The sequence below is a fragment of the Coregonus clupeaformis genome, chromosome 16 (assembly GCF_020615455.1).
Source record: "Coregonus clupeaformis isolate EN_2021a chromosome 16, ASM2061545v1, whole genome shotgun sequence".
Lineage (NCBI taxonomy): Eukaryota > Metazoa > Chordata > Actinopteri > Salmoniformes > Salmonidae > Coregonus > Coregonus clupeaformis.
The window spans coordinates 20,685,472-20,707,842 of record NC_059207.1 but is presented as its reverse complement, the minus strand read 5'-3'; the positions used below and the strand labels follow the sequence as shown (position 1 = coordinate 20,707,842).

The window sequence follows — 22,371 nt, the reverse complement described above, 5'->3', positions numbered from 1 at the left end:
CAGTACAGTAACTACAGTCAGTACAGTAACTACAGCCAGTACAGTAACTACAGTCAGTACAGTAACTACAGCCAGTACAGTAACTACAGCCAGTACAGTAACTACAGCCAGTACAGTAACTACAGCCAGTACAGTAACTACAGTCAGTACAGTAACTACAGCCAGTACAGTAACTACAGCCAGTACAGTAACTACAGCCAGTACAGTAACTATAGGCATAACAGTAACTACAATCAGGACAGTAACTACAGACAGAACAGTAACTACCGTAGAATCCCGTATTATCGGCATATTCAACAGCGTTTAAGAAATATATTACCTTCAACAGTGTTATCTTGTGATATAGCCTTCAATGTTTTGTGATTAGTGGTGTCGTCAAAATGTTAGCTAACGGGTTAGCAATTAGCAAGCTTGACATTTCATTGGAAATACTACTGTTATCAGCTTTTGATAAGCGGTTTAGCAAAAAAATACATCCCGTATTATCGGCATACGGCCCCCAGTTATTGGCCACCTTACTATTTTGTTCAATTACAAGATATATCCGTTTAATTTTGTTGAAAAAAGAGACACCAACCACGTACCCGAAGTGTTTACTAGATAGTTGACTAGTTGGCTAGTCTTCCGGTAAAAAAATAATGATTTGCCTGTCAACTTTTCATTGCGTAGCCCAGTGCGCCCTCCTGTGGACTCTTAAAAAATGGTTCTTCACCAACATATTCAGTGTTGTAACCAAATAAAATATGAGTATTAATAATTTACATCAAATACACTTTAATTTCAGTTATGTGCATTAACATTAACAATGAAAACACTGTTGGAGTTTGTGTTGCAGAGGTGCACTTTGAAAGTAAAGGAAGAAATACACAAGATGGGTTCAATAAATATATAGATTATATTTTAGACATGTATTTTTTTGAACAAATAAATAATTTCATATGAACACAAACAAAACAAACAATTAAATCTCGACCTCCATCCCTATATTGTCAGAAAAATCACAATAATAATCCAGCTCCACCGCTACCTCTGGATCCCACTGCACACACCTGCAGTGGAACCAGTGCTGACAGAAGTCACAGCACACCCATGGCACCTCGGATCTACACTCCTGAGAGGAGCTTGCAGGCGGATCACGCTCCCCGCAGCGAGCACAGCAGGTGGTGTCTTCTTTTACAAAAAATAAAATAATACAAATTGATTAATATGGTTTTGCAAAATGTAGAAGTTCTTCAACAACAATAGTAATTGATACAACTGAGAGAGCGAGAAAAACAGATGATGAAGTACCTGAGAGTGGTGCCATGGGTGGCGTGACAGATGTAGCTTTTCTCTTCCTTTTCTGTGCTGCAGTTTGAGTTGTGTTAGACAGAGCATGTTGCATGAAAACCCTTTTCAACTTTTTTACATCAATACCTCTGGAGGAAGCTGCAGAGGTTTTGGAGGAGGTGGAGATGACTTGAGGGCTGGTGCTATGTACTGTAGATATGTAAAGATATATATTTTTTACATTGCTGTTTTATAAAACAGATAACAAACAGTCATTTTTTCGTAATTTAACATGTGTTTACCTGTGGAGGTGGTGGTATTCAAATTTCAGGGGGCAGGGACACCAGACGAGGCTGCTAAGGTGGTGTGACCAGGGGAGACGGAGGAGGCAGTTGGTCCAGAGGAGGCCGTGTTGGTGGTGACAGACATGGGGGGGTGGTGTGCATTGGGGTGGTGGTGGACAAAACCGCCGCCGATGGCTTGGAGGAGCTGGTGTTTGTAACGGTGGGGTTGAGGGGCCGACGATGGTGTGGCCGGGAGAGTAGGCACGCGGCCTTCTGCAGCTGGGGACTCCGGCGGCTCCTACAGGTGTTGCACACCGGGAGGCACTGGCAGTGGTGATGCAGCTGTCAGGAGTGGTTCCAGCAGGGGGTCCAGCAGAGGCGATGGCGTCAATGGTCTCATCCATGGCAGCCCTCTCTTGTGCCCTCTGTGTACTGAGGGCTGCCCAACGCTCTTTCTCCTCTGCCTCAGCCCTCTCCTTCTCACCCCTCTCCTGCCACTGGCGCGTGTATTCCTCCCCGTTGAGGCATGTGGCGACCACAGGGAGTCTTCTGTATACTTCAGGACAGTAAGGATGTGCCCCAGGTCGTTCGCTATCAGCTCCCCCTCTATTAGGGGGTGCTCTTCTAGAGCTAGGGATGGGACTGGAGCAGGGGCTGAGGGTCCTCCTGTGGTCGCTGGGGAGGAGGTGCTGATGGATGGCACAGTGCTGCTGGTTCCAGGAGAGGCGGTGGTGGGACCCGGTAGGGTCCAAGACGGCATTAAACGGGACCCTTCAATGGCTGAAGGGTCAAAAGGGAAGTGGCCACACTTCTTAAACCCTTCCACCACATAGCGCATGTCCTTGCATCGCTGGTACGGGTAGCGGAATACTCTGGCAAATTCTGATTTGTTTACCATGTAGGAGTGGTCAAAATGGCTAAGGTCTCCAGCTACCTTGGAGAACTCAGCCTTTAAAGGGCCAAAGTATGCCACGTCCAGCGGCTGCATGACATGGGTGCAGTGTGGTGGAAGACAAATAAGTATAACCCCTTCCCTTAGTGCCGCCGCGAGCACCTCCGGGTCCATGTGGCTCTTGTGCCCATCGAAGAGGAGAAGGAGAGGGCGCTCTTTCACTGCATGCTTAATGAAGTGCTGAAACCACTTCCTGAACAGGTCCCCGTCAATGTAGCCACTGCTTGACCGTCCATACAAGGCTTGGGGGGGGTCTCCCAGTGTGTAGTGGCCACCGGGGAAACACTTGGGGTAGATGATAAACGGGGGGACGTCCTCCCCAGTTGCGTTGAAGCAGGCCAGCACTGTGATGTGCTCCTTGGTCCCCGGAGCCTGCTGGTACACGTGTTTTGCGCCCCGGGGAGCCAGCACTTTGTGCCTGCTCTGGTCGCTACGAAACCCAGACTCATCGCAGTTATAGATTTGTCTGGGTTTCTCCCTCAACCCACTCTCCTCCAAGTGCTTCTCATAACATTACATTTACGTCATTTAGCAGACGCTCTTATCCAGAGCGACTTACAGTTGGTGAATATTTTTTTATACTGGCCCCCCGTGGGAATCAAACCCACAACCCTGGCAAGAAGTGAAGAAGATGTCCATCGTCGGACTTGTGGCACACTCAGCTCTCCCCCTGTCCAGGGTGTCCGTCCTCCTCATGCTTAGGTTCTTGTGCCTCCTCCTGAACATTTCCCACCACCTCTTCCCCAGTGTGCCGAAACCTACAATAGAATTGTTTCCCCTGTGTGCCGAAACCTACAATAGGATAGAATACATATAATTGTCCATCCAGGATGAAAATGTTTGTTTTGGCATCACCATACACATCCACATTTACATCACACACATTGAGAACAGTCAGTCCACCAATCTACATACATAAACACATAGAACACAAAATACCTGCATATTTTGTCGGCGTATTTCATCAGCCTCTGTCTGGTGAAGGGGAACCCATGGCTGGCGCAGTAGATACAGTACTGCACCAGAGACTTTTCATCCTCTGGTGCAAGCAATGTGGGTGGTCCACTGCGACAACCATGGGTCACCCGGCCGCTCAGCCTGTCCGCCAGGGTCTGCCGAGGTACACCATGCACCTTGGTGGATAAGAAAAGAAAACTGTTACTAGCAGATAAAATTCACATACACATGGTAATCTCCTAAAAACAAAAGATGCCTAACCTTGGCAGCCTGGCGGATAGCCATCCCTGCCCCGCAGTCCTCCATGGCATGGAACATGTCCACCTCACTCCACTGCTTCCTCTTGACTTTCTCCATGATGTGGTGTTAATACATGTAGCTAAATAACTTGGCATATTATACATATTTTAGAAAGATAACTCAATCTGAATATGTACAAACATTTACATTTCAAAGCTAAGGCATTGAAAGGTGATGAACGGTTTCACAATTGTCACAAGCTGATGTGGATGCGGTGTTGGAGTCAGGCGCAGGACACAGAAGCTCAGTCAAAACGATTTTACTAGTCAACAAGAAAAATACAAAATAACGGGCCTCAAACACTGGAGGCGAGCGATTACGCATACAGTGCGTAAATACACAATCAACTCGAGAACAAATATCTTATATCAACGGACAGGCGGACAATCACACACAACTGCAAACAAAACTAAAGGAAACTTATAGGTGACCTAATCAATACATAACACGAAACAGGTGCACTAACAAGACAAGACCAAACAAACATCGAGACATCAAGAGGTAGTAGCTAGTACTCCGGGGACGACGAACGCCGAAGCCTGCTCGAGCAAGGAGGAGGAGCAGTCTCGGCGGAATTCGTGACAACAATAACTGAAAGTGTACCCACGTTTTTTGTTTGATGTTATCTGTAATGAAAATTAGTGTCCCAATTAGTGTAATATTGATGCATACATTGTACAATTTGAATAAATACTACCTCTATGTAGCTGTTGTAAGATGAAACATAGCCAACTGTGATACAGTGAGGGAAAAAAGTATTTGATCCCTTGCTGATTTTGTACGTTTGCCCACTGACAAAGAAATGATCAGTCTATAATTTTAATGGTAGGTTTATTTGAACAGTGAGAGACAGAATAACAACAACAAAATCCATAAAAACGCATGTCAAAAATGTTATAAATTGATTTGCATTTTAATGAGGGAAATAAGTATTTTACCCCCTCTCAATCAGAAAGATTTCTGGCCCCCAGGTGTCTTTTATACAGGTAACGAGCTGAGATTAGGAGCACACTCTTAAAGGGTGTGCTCCTAATCTCAGTTTATTTCCTGTATAAAAGACACCTGTCCACAGAAGCAATCAATCAATCAGATTCCAAACTCTCCACCATGGCCAAGACCAAAGAGCTCTCCAAGGATGTCAGGGACAAGATTGTAGACCTACACAAGGCTGGAATGGGCTACAAGACCATCGCCAAGCAGCTTGGTGAGAAGGTGACAACAGTTGATGCGATTATTCGCAAATGGAAGAAACACAAAAGAACTGTCAATCTCCCTCGGCCTGGGGCTCCATGCAAGATCTCACCTTGTGGAGTTGCAATGATCATGAGAACGGTGAGGAATCAGCCCAGAACTACACGGGAGGATCTTGTCAATGATCTCAAGGCAGCTGGGACCATAGTCACCAAGAAAACAATTGGTAACACACTACGCCGTGAAGGACTGAAATCCTCCAGCCCCCGCAAGGTCCCCCTATTCAAGAAAGCACATATACATGCCCGTCTGAAGTTTGCCAATGAACATCTGAATGATTCAGAGGAGAACTGGGTGAAAGTGTTGTGGTTAGATGAGACCAAAATGGAGCTCTTTGGCATCAACTCAACTCGCCGTGTTTGGAGGAGGAAGAATGCTGCCTATGACCCCAAGAACACCATCCCCACGTCAAACATGGAGGTGGAAACTTTATGCTTTGGGGGTGTTTTTCTGCTAAGGGGACAGGACAACTTCACCGCATCAAAGGGACGATGGACGGGGCCATGTACCGTCAAATCTTGGGTGAGAACCTCCTTCCTTCAGCCAGGGCATTGAAAATGGGTCGTGGATGGGTATTCCAGCATGACAATGACCCAAAACACATGGCCAAGGCAACAAAGGAGTGGCTCAAGAAGAAGCACATTAAGGTCCTGGAGTGGCCTAGCCAGTCTCCAGACCTTAATCCCATAGAAAATCTGTGGAGGGAGCTGAAGGTTCGAGTTGCCAAACGTCAGCCTCGAAACCTTAATGACTTGGAGAAGATCTGCAAAGAGGAGTGGGACAAAATCCCTCCTGAGATGTGTGCAAACCTGGTGGCCAACTACAAGAAACGTCTGACCTCTGTGATTTCCAACAAGGGTTTTGTCACCAAGTACTAAGTCATGTTTTGCAGAGGGGTCAAATACTTATTTCCCTCATTAAAATGCTAATCAATTTATAACATTTTTGACATGCGTTTTTCTGGATTTTTTTGTTGTTATTCTGTCTCTCACTGTTCAAATAAACCTACCATTAAAATTATAGACTGATAATTTCTTTGTCAGTGGGCAAACGTACAAAATCAGCAGGGGATCAAATACTTTTTTCCCTCACTGTAGGTGTCAAAAAGTTAATGGTTCAAAGTTCCAAATACATTTTTGCAGATTGTGCAAAACGCCTCCGTCAGAGGACTCCAATTTTGATACGGTAAAGCTTGACAACATGCAGCTGTTTTCGTGATATGTATTATCTAACGCTTACAATTTCTTTCCTTTTTGCTTACTTAGCAGTTCTGTCAACATTTAGCAACTAAGCTAGCAACATTAGAAAATCCGTTAGCTATATTTCAGAGGTAAGAAGTTGGATATTAAATTAGGTGTGGTCTGTCGCGCAGTCAAATTTTACAATATGCAGCGTGTTCCACAAAATGTGTACATATAACTTTTTTGAAAACTCTCAAAACCTAACTTAACTTACATAAATTGCACTGAAAATCGGTGGTCAGCTAGCTAAAAGGGTGTCGTTAGTCACAAAACGTACCGTTATTTTCCAGTCCATTTAAATGTTGAGCTCGAGGTGATTCAGTCCTCCAACCGCTAGAGGGTGTCTGATGTTAGGGGAAAATTAGCTATAGTGTATGGACTAGGAGAACTTCAGTGGCCTGGATGGAAGTAGTCTCGTATGTTGTGGAGAATCCACCAAAGTGCTTCCTGGTTTGTGTGGGCTTTGGTGTATTTCCCCTACACATAGTCACAAGGCTGCATCGAACATTAAAGTGCTAATAGAGTACCAGTCAAAAGTTTGGACACACCTACTCATTCTCATTCCAGGGTTTTTCTTATTTTTATTTATTTTTACTATTTTCTACATTTTCTACATTGTAGAATAATAGTGAAGACATCAAAACTATGAAATAACACATATGGAATCATGTAGTAACCAGAAAAAGTGTTAAACAAATCAAAATATATTTTAGATTTGAGATTCTTCAAAGTAGCCACCCTTTGCCTTGATGACAGCTTTGCACACTCTTGGCATTCTCTCAACCAGCTTCATGAGGTAGTCACCTGGAATGCATTTCAATTAACAGGTGTGCCTTGTTAAAAGTTAATTTGTGGAATTTCAATCAGTTGTGTTGTGACAAGGTAGGGGGGGTTATTCAGAAGATAGCCCTATTTGGTAAAAGACCAAGTCCATCTTATGGCAAGAACAGCTCAAATAAGCAAAGAGAAACCACAGTCCATCAATACTTTAAGACATGAAGGTCAGTCAATCCGGGAAAATGTCAAGAACTTTAAAAGTTTCTTCAAGTGCAGTCGCAAAAACCATCAAGAGCTATGATGAAACTGGCTCTCATGAGGACCGCCACAGGAAAGGAAGACCCAGAGTTACCTCTGCTGCAGAGGATAAATTCATTAGAGTTAAATGCAACTCAGATTGCAGCCCAAATAAATGCTTTACAGAGTTCAAGTAACAGACACATCTCAACATCAACTGTTCAGAGGAGACTGTGTGAATCAGGCCTTCATAGCTGAATTGCTGCAAAGAAACCACTACTAAAGGACACCAATAAGAAGAAGAGACTTGCTTGGGCCAAGAAACAAGATCAATTGACATTAGACCGGTGGAAATCTATCCTTTGGTCTGATGAGTCCAAATGTGAGATTCTTGGTTCCAACCGCCGTGTCTTTGTGAGACGCAGAGTAGGTGAACGGATGATCTCTGCATGTGTGGTTCCCACCGTGAAGCATGGAGGAGGAGGTGTGATGGTGTGGGGGTGCTTTGCTGGTGACACTGTCAGTGATTTATTTAGAATTCAAGGCACACTTAACCAGCATGGCTACCACAGCATTCTGCAGCGATTCGCCATCCCATCTGGTTTGGGCTTAGTGGGACTATCATTTGTTTTTCAACAGGACAATGACCCCCCAAAAAACACACATCCAGGCTGTGTAAGGGCTATTTGACCAAGGAGGAGAGTGATGGAGTGCTGCATCAGATGACCTGGCCTCCACAATCACCCGACCTCAACCCAATTGAGATGGTTTGGGATGAGTTAGACCACAGAGTGAAGGAAAAGCAGCCAACAAGTGCTCAGCATTTGTGGGAACTCCTTCAAGACTGTTGGAAAAGCATTCCAGGTGAAGCTGGTTGAGAGAATGCCAAGAGTATGCAAAGCTGTCATCAAGGTAAAGGGTGGCTACTTTGAAGAATCTAAAATATATTTTGATTTGTTGAACACTTTTTTGGTTACTACATGATTCCATATGTGTTATTTCATAGTTTTGATGTCTTTGCTATTATTCTACAATGCAGAAAATAGTAAAAATAAAGAAAAACCCTTGAATGAGTAGGTGTGTCCAAACTTTTGACTGGTACTGTAGGTTAAGAGAAACAGTCATGCGTTGTGAGATCGTCAAGAGCTGGTGTTCTTTGATGTCTTTCTGGTCCTAGATATCTCTTATTTTCGCTCTTATTTAATGTTTTTTTCCCCCAACATGTCCATTTTGACTAGTAAATTCCTTGCTTGCATTGCGTTTCACCTTTAATACTGTACATTCCATACTGTACCTTTCCAATTGTCACCATTCCTACCAGCTCATGCTGAAACCCATTGATACCATTTCATACGTTGTTTTTTAGGTGATGTTTATTGGTGCTATTTAGTAACAATTATTCCCGACAGCTTGGATATATGTGTATAATCTTTACATCGTTATTTGGATTTATAATGTATTAAGGTTCTTTAATTCCACTCCTTTGAGAAATAAATGATGTATTTTAATATTTATACCGTAAGTGGATCAACACTTAGTGCTTTTTATATTTCCCCAAAGTGCCGTTTAAAACGTTCCTCTCCTGGGGACTAAGAAGACAATTTGCCAAATATGTTTGTGTGTTTATCTATCCCCTGTGTGTGTGTGTATCTATCCCCTGTGTGTGTGTCTGTGTTCCAGTGTCGGATGGGGAACACACTACTCCAGAGATGGACTTTGCCATCCAGCTGTTGGTCAACCACCAGCAGCCCCCCATCTTCCAGATCCTAGACCCTGTTCTGGAGGTCAGCATGGGGGGACAAACCCCTATAGGTAAGACTACCCACACACACACACACACACACACACAACAAACACACGCACACACACACACACGCACACACACACACACACACACAACAAGCACACGCACACACACACACACAACAAGCACACGCACACACACACACACACACACACACAACAAGCACACGCACCCGCACACACACAACAAGCACACGCACACACACACACACACACAACAAGCACACGCACACACACACACACACACACACAACAAGCACACGCACACACACACACACACACACACACAATAAGCACACACACACACGCACACACACACACACACAACAAGCACACGCACACACACACACACACACACACACACAACAAGCACACGCACACACACACACACACACACAACAACAAGCACACGCACACACACACACACACACACACAATAAGCACACACACACACGCACACACACACACACACACACACACACACAACAAGCACACGCACACACACACACACACAACAAGCACACGCACCCACACACACACACACACACACAATAAGCACACACACACACGCACACACACACACACACACACAATAAGCACACGCACACACACACACACACACACACACACACACAGCAGGTTATTACTATACTTGTGAGGGATTTTTGGGGACCAACAATTGATTCTCATTCAAAATCCTATTTTCCCTAACTCTAAACCCTAACCCTAATCCTAACCTTAACCCCAAACCCCCAACCCTTACCCTTAACCCTAACCCTATCCCTCATTGGTATGCAAATATATGGTAAATTATTGGTATACAAAGAAATGGTGAATCATTGGTATGCAAATATATGGTAAATGATTGGTATACAAAGAAATTGTGTGACACGATCGTTAGACGGAGTAGACCAAGGCGCAGCGTGATGAACGAACATACTTATTTTATTTAATGAATGCACGAGCAACAAAACAACAAACGATAACGTGACGTCCTATGTTAAACACAACAAACACGGAACACCCCAAAAGGAACAAGATCCCACAAACACTAAGGGAAAACAGACTGTTTAAATATGGCTCCCAATCAGAGACAACCAGCAACAGCTGACACTCGTTGCCTCTGATTGGGAACCACTCTGGCCAACATAGAAATACAAGAACTAGACTGTGAACATAGAACAAAACACATAAAAACTACACACCCTGGCTCAACATATAGAGTCCCCAGAGCCAGGGTGTGACAGTACCCAAAGGCGCGGACTGCGACCGCGCCTCCACATAAACCAAACAGGGGAGGGCTGGGTGGGCATTCCTCCTCGGAGGCGGTTCCGGCTCGGGCTTGCCCACCACCTTCCAATAATCCCCCCGTAGCGCCCCTGGTCCGGTCTGGCCCCGCTGGCTGGAGCTGGACTGGACATCGTAGGAGCGGATTGCTTCAGCTCCGGTGTGGAGCAGCTGACCGGTACCTGACCAGGCACCGGTGACCCAGGCACGGGTTGTGCCGGACTGACGACGCACACCCCTGGCTTGGTGCGTGGAGCAGAAACGGGCCGGACCGGGCTGACGATGCGCACCCCTGGCTTGGTGCGTGGAGCAGCAACGGGCCGGACCGGGCTGACGATGCGCATCCCTGGCTTGGTGCGTGGAGCAGGAACGGGCCGGACCGGGCTGACGATGCGCACCCCTGGCTTGGTGCGTGGAGCAGGAACAGTCCGGGCCGGGCTGGCGACGCGCACCGTAGGCTTGGTGCGAGTGGCAGGAACAGGCCGGGCCGGGCTGGTGACGCGCACCGTAGGCTTGGTGCGAGTGGCAGGAACAGGCCGGGCCGGGCTGGCGACGCGCACCATTACCTTGGTGCGGGGAGCAGGAACAGACCGGACCGTACTGGGGACACACACCACTGGCCCTACGCAGGGATCTGGAACGGGCCGGACCGGACTGGTAACACACCCCAGTACCTCTCGCCGTGCCTCTACACCTTCCTTCCCCTCTTCGACCAGTGGCCCCCGTAACCTGGCGGCCTCCTCTGCCAACCTCCCAATTCGCCCTGTGGCAGCCTCCTGCTGCCCAGTCGCCCATGCCGTGTGCCCCCCCCCTAAACATTTTTTTGGGTTGCCTCTCGTCCGTCCGACGACGACACTGTTGACGCCGTTGCTCCTCTCTCGCCAGGGCCTTAATCTTAGCCCATGGCCCTTTTCCCCCGAGCATGTCCTCCCAGGACCACACTTTGCCCACCTGGGCCATCGCCAACCTCTCCAGCTCCTTTCCCGGCACTTCCTCCCATGTCCAGGCTGCCTGCTCCTGGACACGCTGCTTGGTCCTGGTATGGTGGGATCTTCTGACACGATCGTTAGACGGAGTAGACCAAGGCGCAGCGTGATGAACGAACATACTTATTTTATTTATTGAATGCACGAGCAACAAAACAACAAACGATAACGTGACGTCCTATGTTAAACACAACAAACACGGAACACACCAAAAGGAACAAGATCCCACAAACACTAAGGGAAAACAGACTGTTTAAATATGGCTCCCAATCAGAGACAACCAGCAACAGCTGACACTCGTTGCCTCTGATTGGGAACCACTCTGGCCAACATAGAAATACAAGAACTAGACTGTGAACATAGAACAAAACACATAGAAACTACACACCCTGGCTCAACATATAGAGTCCCCAGAGCCAGGGTGTGACATTGTGATTCGTTGGTATAAAAGATATGGTGAATCATTGGTATAACAAGATATGGTGAATCATTGGTATACAACATGGCTTTCATGCTCAGTGTCGCTCACAATACTTGGTGTAGGTGGGCAGCAGCTGGCAGTAACTGACGCAGACACGGCTCCTGATGAGTTGGAGCTGGTGGAAGGACCGGTCCATGGGACCCTGGTCAAGATGGAGTTGGACTCACAGACTGAGATGATGAGCGGTGAGCAGCAAATTAGCTAGATGTTTCCCCAAACAACTGGTCCAGGTTCATATATTGGGTTTTCCTTCTATTAGTTAAGGGAAGTTAAGATTGAATTGTAGTGTAAGGGGAATTACTTCTGTAGAGAATAGAGTAGGTGCCTGAAAATGGAAGTTGCCAAATTTCTTTACAATTTTGCACATGGTCTGAATTGTCACACATCCCCAGACACACACTGCATGTTGTATTTAGAGAACTGAAACATGGGAATAGAACAACATTCCAACATCAAACAAGGTATTCTTCAAACAACGGAAGATGATGTATATGAATAAAAACCTCGGGCCTTGTTTTACTCCAAGTATGTTTATATTTAACACAATGATTAAACCGCTCCTTTGTCTCTCCAGGTGACACGTTCTCTTTCAGTGAAGTGACCCGTAACGTTCTGCAGTACCAACACTCCGGCTTCTCCACTGACGAGGACGCCATCACCTTCTCCACGGCGACGGCGGCGGTACAGGTGGTTGTGCTGGGTGACGGGCCCAGGAGAGACCCAGAGACCCTGCTATCCATGGAGGTTCCTGAGAACAGTAGTAGCGTCATCAGACGTACTCACCTGGGCTACACGGTTAGTATGCACTGGGTTATATGGTTAGTATGCACTGGGTTATATGGTTAGTACGCACTGGGTTATATGGTTAGTACGCACTGGGTTATATGGTTAGTATGCACTGGGTTATATGGTTAGTACGCACTGGATTATATGGTTAGTACGCGCTGGGTTATATGGTTAGTACGCGCTGGGTTATATGGTTAGTACGCACTGGGTTATATGGTTAGTATGCACTGGGTTATATGGTTAGTACGCACTGGATTATATGGTTAGTACGCGCTGGGTTATATGGTTAGTACGCGCTGGGTTATATGGTTAGTACGCACTGGGTTATATGGTTAGTACGCACTGGGTTATATGGTTAGTACGCACTGGGTTATATGGTTAGTACGCGCTGGGTTATATGGTTAGTACGCACTGGGCTACATGGTTAGTACGCACTGGGTTATATGGTTAGTACGCACTGGGCTACATGGTTAGTACGCACTGGGCTATATGGTTAGTACGCACTGGGTTATATGGTTAGTACGCGCTGGGTTATATGGTTAGTACACACTGGGTTATATGGTTAGTACGCACTGGGCTACTTATCTTACGGTTAACACACTGGACTCACGGTTAGTCGCCTGGGCTACATGGTTAGTACGCACTGGGCTACTTTTGTCACTGGGCTACAGGTTAGTACGCACTGGGCTACGGTTAGTACCCTCACACAGTTAGTACGCACTGGGCTACACGGTTAGTACACACTGGGCTACACGGTTAGTACACACTGGGTTATATGGTTAGTACGCACTGGGTTATATGGTTAGTACGCACTGGGCTACACGGTTAGTACGCACTGGGTTATATGGTTAGTACGCACTGGGTTAAATGGTTAGTACGCACTGGGCTACACGGTTAGTACGCACTGGGTTATATGGTTAGCACGCACTGGGCTACACGGTTAGCACGCACTGGGCTACACAGTTAGTACGCACTGGGTTATATGGTTAGTACGCACTGGGTTATATGGTTAGTACGCACTGGGTTATATGGTTAGTACACACTGGGGTATATGGTTAGTACACACTGGGGTATATGGTTAGTACACACTGGGTTATATGGTTAGTACACACTGGGTTATATGGTTAGTATGCACTGGGTTACACGGTTAGTACGCAATGGGTTAAATGGTTAGTACACACTGGGCTACACGGTTAGTACGCACTGGGTTATATGGTTAGTACGCACTGGGTTAAATGGTTAGTACTCACTGGGCTACACGGTTAGTACGCACTGGGTTATATGGTTAGTACGCACTGGGTTAAATGGTTAGTACACACTGGGCTACACGGTTAGTACGCACTGGGTTATATGGTTAGTACGCACTGGGTTAAATGGTTAGTACTCACTGGGTTACACGGTTAGTACACACTGGGTTATATGGTTAGTACGCACTGGGTTATATGGTTAGTACACACTGGGTTATATGGTTAGTACACACTGGGTTATATGGTTAGTACGCACTGGGTTATATGGTTAGTACACACTGGGTTATATGGTTAGTACACACTGGGTTATATGGTTAGTACACACCGGGTTATATGGTTAGTACACATTGGGTTATATGGTTAGTACGCACTGGGTTAAATGTTTAGTACACACTGGGCTACACGGTTAGTACGCACTGGGTTATATGGTTAGTACGCACTGGGTTATATGGTTAGTACGCACTGGGCTACACGGTTAGTACGCACTGGGTTATATGGTTAGTACACACTGGGTTATATGGTTAGTACACACTGGGTTATATGGTTAGTACACACTGGGTTATATGGTTAGTACGCACTGGTTTATATGGTTAGTACGCACTGGGTTATATGGTTAGTACGCACTGGGCTACACGGTTAGTACGCCCTGGAATACACGGTTAGTATGCACTGAGTTATATGGTTAGTACACACTGGATTAAATGGTTAGTATGCACTGGGTTATATGGTTAGTACACACTGGGCTACACCGTTAGTACGCACTGGGCTACACGGTTAGTACTTCCTGGGTTATATGGTTAGTACGCCCTGGGCTACACGGTTAGTATGCACTGTGTTATATGGTTAGTACGCACTGGGTTAAATGGTTAGTACACACTGGGTTATATGGTTAGTACGCACTGGGCTACACGGTTAGTATGCACTGGGTTATATGGTTAGTACGCACTGGGTTATATGGTTAGTACGCACTGGGTTATATGGTTAGTACGCACTGGGCTACACGGTTAGTACACACTGGGTTAAATGGTTAGTACGCACTGGGCTACACGGTTAGTACGCACTGGGTTATATGGTTAGTGCGCACTGGGCTACACGGTTAGTACGCACTGGGTTATATGGTTAGTACACACTGGGTTATATGGTTAGTACACACTGGGTTATATGGTTAGTACGCACTGGGTTATATGGTTAGTACACACTGGGTTATATGGTTAGTACACACTGGGTTATATGGTTAGTACGCACTGGGCTACACGGTTAGTACGCACTGGGTTATATGGTTAGTACACACTGGGTTATATGGTTAGTACGCACTGGGTTATATGGTTAGTACGCACTGGGTTATATGGTTAGTACACACTGGGCTACACAGTGAGTGTGTGTGGAACTGAAATTGCTAGCACCTCCACCCACACCATCCAATTGCTAGCTTTTCAGTGGTGCAGCTGGCTAAAGTCTTGTCATTAGGGCGGTCAAGTGTGTTTGCTAGACAGAGGATGCAAGATCAATCCCAGTAGCGGACATACAGGCAGCACACACACACCTGGATAAAGAACCATTTATGGTGATTCATGGTCAACATGTCTGAACTTCATCTTTATAGTGGCTCTCGTTTCTGTGTTGAAAATAGCAACCAATGTTTTAAAATAATTTCAAACAGATTTTCACATAATGTTATACATTTTATGACATTTAATAATAATACACTGCTCAAAAAAATAAAGGGAACACTAAAATAACACATCCTAGATCTGAATTAATGAAATAATCTTATTAAATACTATTTTCTTTACATAGTTGAATGTGCTGACAACAAAATCACACAAAAATTATCAATGGAAATCAAATGTATCAACCCATGGAGGTCTGGATTTGGAGTCACCCTCAAAATTAAAGTGGAAAACCACACTACAGGCTGATCCAACTTTGATGTAATGTCCTTAAAACAAGTCAAAATGAGGCTTAGTAGTGTGTGTGGCCTCCACGTGCTTGTATGACCTCCCTACAACGCCTGGGCATGCTCCTGATGAGGTGGCGGATGGTCTCCTGAGGGATCTCCTCCCAGACCTGGACTAAAGCATCCGCCAACTCCTGGACAGTCTGTGGTGCAACGTGGCGTTGGTGGATGGAGCGAGACATGATGTCCCTGATGTGCTCAATTGGATTCAGGTCTGGGGAACGGGCGGGCCAGTCCATAGCATCAATGCCTTCCTCTTGCAGGAACTGCTGACACACTCCAGCCACATGAGGTCTAGCATTGTCTTGCATTAGGAGGAACCCAGGGCCAACCGCACCAGCATATGGTCTCACAAGGGGTCTGAGGATCTCATCTCGGTACCTAATGGCAGTCAGGCTACCTCTGGCGAGCACATGGAGGGCTGTGCGGCCCCCCAAAGAAATGCCACCCCACACCATGACTGACCCACAACCAAACCGGTCATGCTGGAGGATGTTGCAGGCAGCAGAACGTTCTCCACGGCGTCTCCAGACTCTGTCACGTCTGTCACATGTGCTCAGTGTTAATCTGCTTTCATCTGTGAAGAGCACAGGGCGCCAGTGGCGAATTTGCCAATCTTGGTGTTCTCTGGCAAATGCCAAACGTCCTGCACGGTGTTGGGCTGTAAGCACAACCCCCACCTGTGGACGTCGGGCCCTCATACCACCCTCATGGAGTCTGTTTCTGACCGTTTGAGCAGACACATGCACATTTGTGGCCTGCTGGAGGTCATTTTGCAGGGCTCTGGCAGTGCTCCTCCTGCTCCTCCTTGCACAAAGGCGGAGGTAGCGGTCCTGCTGCTGGGTTGTTGCCCTCCTACGGCCTCCTCCACGTCTCCTGATGTACTGGCCTGTCTCCTGGTAGCGCCTCCATGCTCTGGACACTGCGCTGACAGACACAGCAAACCTTCTTGCCACAGCTCGCATTGATGTGCCATCCTGGATGAGCTGCACTACCTGAGCCACTTGTGTGGGTTGTAGACTCCGTCTCATGCTACCACTAGAGTGAAAGCACCCCAGCATTCAAAAGTGACCAAAACATCAGCCAGGAAGCATAGGAACTGAGAAGTGGTCTGTGGTCACCACCTGCAAAACCAGTCCTTTATTGGGGGTGTCTTGCTAATTGCCTATAATTTCCACCTGTTGTCTATTCCATTTGCACAACAGCATGTGAAATGTATTGTCAATCAGTGTTGCTTCCTAAGTGGACGGTTTGATTTCACAGAAGTGTGATTGACTTGGAGTTACATTGTGTTGTTTAAGTGTTCCCTTCATTTTTTTGAGCAGTGTACATGTGTGATAATCAATGTTCCCTCTAAGCTGCGTGCGTGCTTGGCCATGCTCCTCCTCCAGGACTGCCGGACAACATAAATGCCATGCCGCGCAGAGACGCATGAGATTGAACTTCACTGAGTTCGCCCCATTAGTTTGCACTATACAGTATAGATCAATGTTTTTCCTGTGATCGAATCAACATTATATCAGCCCCTTTTCAATGCAACAAACCGAAAAAATCATCTAACTTTGCAAGATTGAGTCTGTGATTTTGTTGTAGAATTCTATTGGCAGGGGTAGGCCACGAGAGGTCTTTCAGTCACTCATGAGTGAATACGCTTTTCAGATCAGTTCAGAGCGCGTGTGCATATTTGTTGATATTCTTGGCTAGTTAGCGAGTTATAAGCCGAGTTATAGATAAGTATGGGTCAGCAATGGGGAGTGACTGCTTCCTACAAGAGCACAAATCGTGTAGGCTACCTTTCAAGCTGTCTTTGAAAAGCCACTCAGGTAAAAAGCTTGTCTTAATTATAGGGGCAGTGTTGTATTTTGAGACAGAATATGCAAATGAGGCAATAGATAGAGGGGTAGCCTACATCGTCTAATTCACTGTATGGTAATAATAATTAATTTGATTTAGTCAAGTGGTTTCTTGCATCATACAACACAATGCAATGCAATTTACAGTCACCTATTCGGCCCATGGTGTTACAGACCAAGCAAAAAATCATTAATTAATGTCAAGCCCTTCATCATGTAAAAACGTTTTTTAAAAGTCTCATGCAATGTATCCCTGCATTGAACACGACATATAGGCTACTGTAGGCTATATCATAGAAATTCAAAGCTATTTCCATGTGAGGGATTTGCTCCGTTGATTTTGTTGGTAGGCCTACATTATGCTCAGATAGCCACAATAGTCTATTATTTACTGTCTAAAACTGTAAGGGTACTGCCTATTGGCTACTGTCTAAAACTGTAAGGGTACAGCCTATTGGCTACTGTCTAAAACTGTAAGGGTACTGCCTATTGGCTACTGTCTAAAACTGTCAGGGTACAGCCTATTGGCTACTGTCTAAAACTGTAAGGGTACAGCCTATTGGCTACTGTCTAAAACTGTAAGGGTACAGCCTATTGGCTACTGTCTAAAACTGTAAGGGTACTGCCTATTGGCTACTGTCTAAAACTGTCAGGGTACAGCCTATTGGCTACTGTCTAAAACTGTCAGGGTACAGCCTATTGGCTACTGTCTAAAACTGTAAGGGTACTGCCTATTGGCTACTGTCTAAAACTGTCAGGGTACAGCCTATTGACTACTGTCTAAAACTGTAAGGGTACAGCCTATTGGCTACTGTCTAAAACTGTAAGGGTACAGCCTATTGGCTACTGTCTAAAACTGTAAGGGTACTGCCTATTGGCTACTGTCTAAAACTGTCAGGGTACAGCCTATTGGCTACTGTCTAAAACTGTCAGGGTACAGCCTATTGGCTACTGTCTAAAACTGCAAGGGTACTGCCTATTGGCTACTGTCTAAAACTGTAAGGGTACTGCCTATTGGCTACTGTCTAAAACTGTAAGGGTACTGCCTATTGGCTACTGTCTAAAACTGTAAGGGTACTGCCTATTGGCTACTGTCTAAAACTGTAAGGGTACTGCCTATTGGCTACTGTCTAAAACTGTAAGGGTACAGCCTATTGGCTACTGTCTAAAACTCTAAGGGTACTGTTTCTGTGTTCACTGTAAACGCGCTGGAAGTTGCACAAAATTCTCACAGCATTCAAGTTTCTGCACACAAGACCAAAAAATTTGCTCAGTGTCCCAAAAAAATGTGTGGGAACATTGTTGATATTATAATATGATATGAAATATGTGATAATATTTTGCAGAGCAACACCTCTCCAGATGAGAAGATCCGTATTCAGCTGGTGTCGGTTCCTATGTACGGCATCCTGACCAGGACAGGGTCAGACCCAGACCAACGGGAGATGACAGAGGACTCCTCTTTCACTGTGGACGACGTCAACAAACACAAGATCAGGTAGAAAAACACACATACCCACAGAGAGGAGATGAACAGAGTACTCCTCTTTCACTGTGGACGACGTCAACAAACACAAGATCAGGTAGAAAAACACACATACCCACAGAGAGGAGATGAACAGAGGACTCCTCTTTCACTGTGGACGACGTCAACAAACACAAGATCAGGTAGAAAAACACACATACCCACAGAGAGGAGATGACAGAGAACTCCTCTTTCACTGTGGACGACGTCAACAAACACAAGATCAGGTAGAAAAACACACATACCCACAGAGAGGAGATGACAGAGAACTCCTCTTTCACTGTGGACGACGTCAACAAACACAAGATCAGGTAGAAAAACACACATACCCACAGAGAGGAGATGAACAGAGTACTCCTCTTTCACTGTGGACGACGTCAACAAACACAAGATCAGGTAGAAAAACACACATACCCACAGAGAGGAGATGGACAGAGTACTCCTCTTTCACTGTTGACCACGTCAACAAACACAAGATCAGGTAGAAAAACACACATACCCACAGAGAGGAGATGAACAGAGTACTCCTCTTTCACTGTGGACGACGTCAACAAACACAAGATCAGGTAGAAAAACACACACACCCACAGAGAGGAGATGAACAGAGTACTCCTCTTTCACTGTGGACGACGTCAACAAACACAAGATCAGGTAGAAAAACACACATACCCACAGAGAGGAGATGAACAGAGGACTCCTCTTTCACTGTGGACGACGTCAACAAACACAAGATCAGGTAGAAAAACACACATACCCACAGAGAGGAGATGAACAGAGTACTCCTCTTTCACTGTGGACGACGTCAACAAACACAAGATCAGGTAGAAAAACACACATACCCACAGAGAGGAGATGAACAGAGTACTCCTCTTTCACTGTTGACCACGTCAACAAACACAAGATCAGGTAGAAAAACACACATACCCACAGAGAGGAGATGAACAGAGTACTCCTCTTTCACTGTGGACGACGTCAACAAACACAAGATCAGGTAGAAAAACACACATACCCACAGAGAGGAGATGAACAGAGTACTCCTCTTTCACTGTTGACCACGTCAACAAACACAAGATCAGGTAGAAAAACACACATACCCACAGAGAGGAGATGAACAGAGTACTCCTCTTTCACTGTGGACGACGTCAACAAACACAAGATCAGGTAGAAAAACACACATACCCACAGAGAGGAGATGACAGAGTACTCCTCTTTCACTGTGGACGACGTCAACAAACACAAGATCAGGTAGAAAAACACACATACCCACAGAGAGGAGATGAACAGAGTACTCCTCTTTCACTGTGGACGACGTCAACAAACACAAGATCAGGTAGAAAAACACACATACCCACAGAGAGGAGATGACAGAGTACTCCTCTTTCACTGTGGACGACGTCAACAAACACAAGATCAGGTAGAAAAACACACATACCCACAGAGAGGAGATGACAGAGTACTCCTCTTTCACTGTGGACGACGTCAACAAACATAAGATCAGGTAGAAAAACACACATACCCACAGAGAGGAGATGAACAGAGTACTCCTCTTTCACTGTTGACCACGTCAACAAACACAAGATCAGGTAGAAAAACACACATACCCACAGAGAGGAGATGAACAGAGTACTCCTCTTTCACTGTTGACCACGTCAACAAACACAAGATCAGGTAAGAGGCATCTGAAACTAAGGGTGCATCTAAGTCACCTTAAGTAGCTTCCTCTTCTTGTTTGCTTTCCCTCATCTACCCTGATCTGTAAGAGCTGGACAGCTTGGAAGTGATTTCTGTGGTTCTTCTTCAGATGAAGGTGAGATGGGGGAGAGGGAGCCACTTTAGACTTAAGATGCAGACTTAAAACAATAATCTCACATTCTGGTATCCATTCCTACCAGCTCCTTTGTCGTTGTTGCACTAATTATTGAGACGATTTGTTCTGCCGGGTAGATATTTATTTCTATCTCATTTAGATTTTATAGGTCCAGGTTATTTCATTGAGAGCAGTTCTCATTTAGGCCCACAGTAAGGATCTGGCCGAGAGTTTTCTGTAAAAGTAATGGCTTCTTCCTTCCATCACTCCTTAGAGTGTAACTGCTATAAAAACATAAATATTCTCCCTCTGAGGCTCTGTAAAATCCTCGCTACAAATTAGAAACATTAGTATGTCTAATTAGCGAACGTTAAATACGAACCACCTGCGAGACGCAGGCACGCGCACACACACACACACACACGCACACGCACACACACACGCGCCCGCACGCGCACACACACACACACACACACACACACACACACACACACACACAGACTCAACGGTCTTCTGAGAGGTGTCAAAATTAAAACCATTATCTCCAAATTGTGCTTCTGATTAGCTTTACTGCAATTAGCACGCTAGGCTAATATTATGAGAAACATCTCTGTTTGAATCACCTGTATTAGTTCATCTTGGCAGACTGCGTCTCTGTGCAGTAGAACATGCAGATGAAATGTTGCTCTGTTTTATTGTAGAGGATAGAGAAGATTATATTTTATTCAGGTACTTTCACTAGGCATTAAAGGGCTTATACAGTATTAGGCTTTACAAGCACCCACAAGCATTTCGCTACACCTGCAATAACATCTGCTAAACACGTGTATGTGACCAATAAAATTTTGATTTGATTTAGTGGTGTTGCGATGTGAGAATGAGAGGATGTTAGATGTATTCAGTGGCCTTTCACCAGATTGTAGAGGGCTTGTGTAAAATGTTATTTTAGTATGAGGTTATTTTATTAGGATCCCCAGCAGCTGTTGCAAAAGCAGCAGCTACTCTTCCTGGGGTCAACACAAAACATGAAACATGACATAATACAGAACATTAATAGACAAGAACAACTCAAGGACATAACTATATTCATTTTAATCACTCATCTATTCCCTATTGGTCATGATATAAACATAATGCAGGTAATAAAATGTGATAAGATCATTTGGTAAGACTTTAGTTAAAAGGTCCACTGCAGCCGCTTTCATCTCAATATCAAATCATTTCTGGGTAACAATTAAGTATCTTACTGTGACCGTTTTACATTAAAGGTAGACTCAGCGATATGACTTAGATGCAGAAAGTAAACAGCATAATGGGTCAATTTCCGCAAACAACTAAGAGCGTTGAAGCACGATGCTCAACTTCTCTGCT

At 45.4% G+C, this 22,371-nt stretch overlaps 1 protein-coding gene across 1 annotated transcript in view; it reads left to right on the top strand.

Annotated features, from left to right (window-relative positions):
- The window catches only part of LOC121584279 (extracellular matrix organizing protein FRAS1-like), a 272,736-nt gene that overhangs the window by 136,350 nt on the left and 114,015 nt on the right, over positions 1-22,371 (top strand). Inside the window, exons 27-30 of the mRNA XM_045225959.1 lie at positions 8,949-9,080; positions 11,888-12,010; positions 12,400-12,620; positions 19,015-19,166. Of these exons, the coding sequence (XP_045081894.1) occupies positions 8,949-9,080; positions 11,888-12,010; positions 12,400-12,620; positions 19,015-19,166 (628 nt within the window). The remainder of the gene's footprint in view (positions 1-8,948; positions 9,081-11,887; positions 12,011-12,399; positions 12,621-19,014; positions 19,167-22,371) is intronic.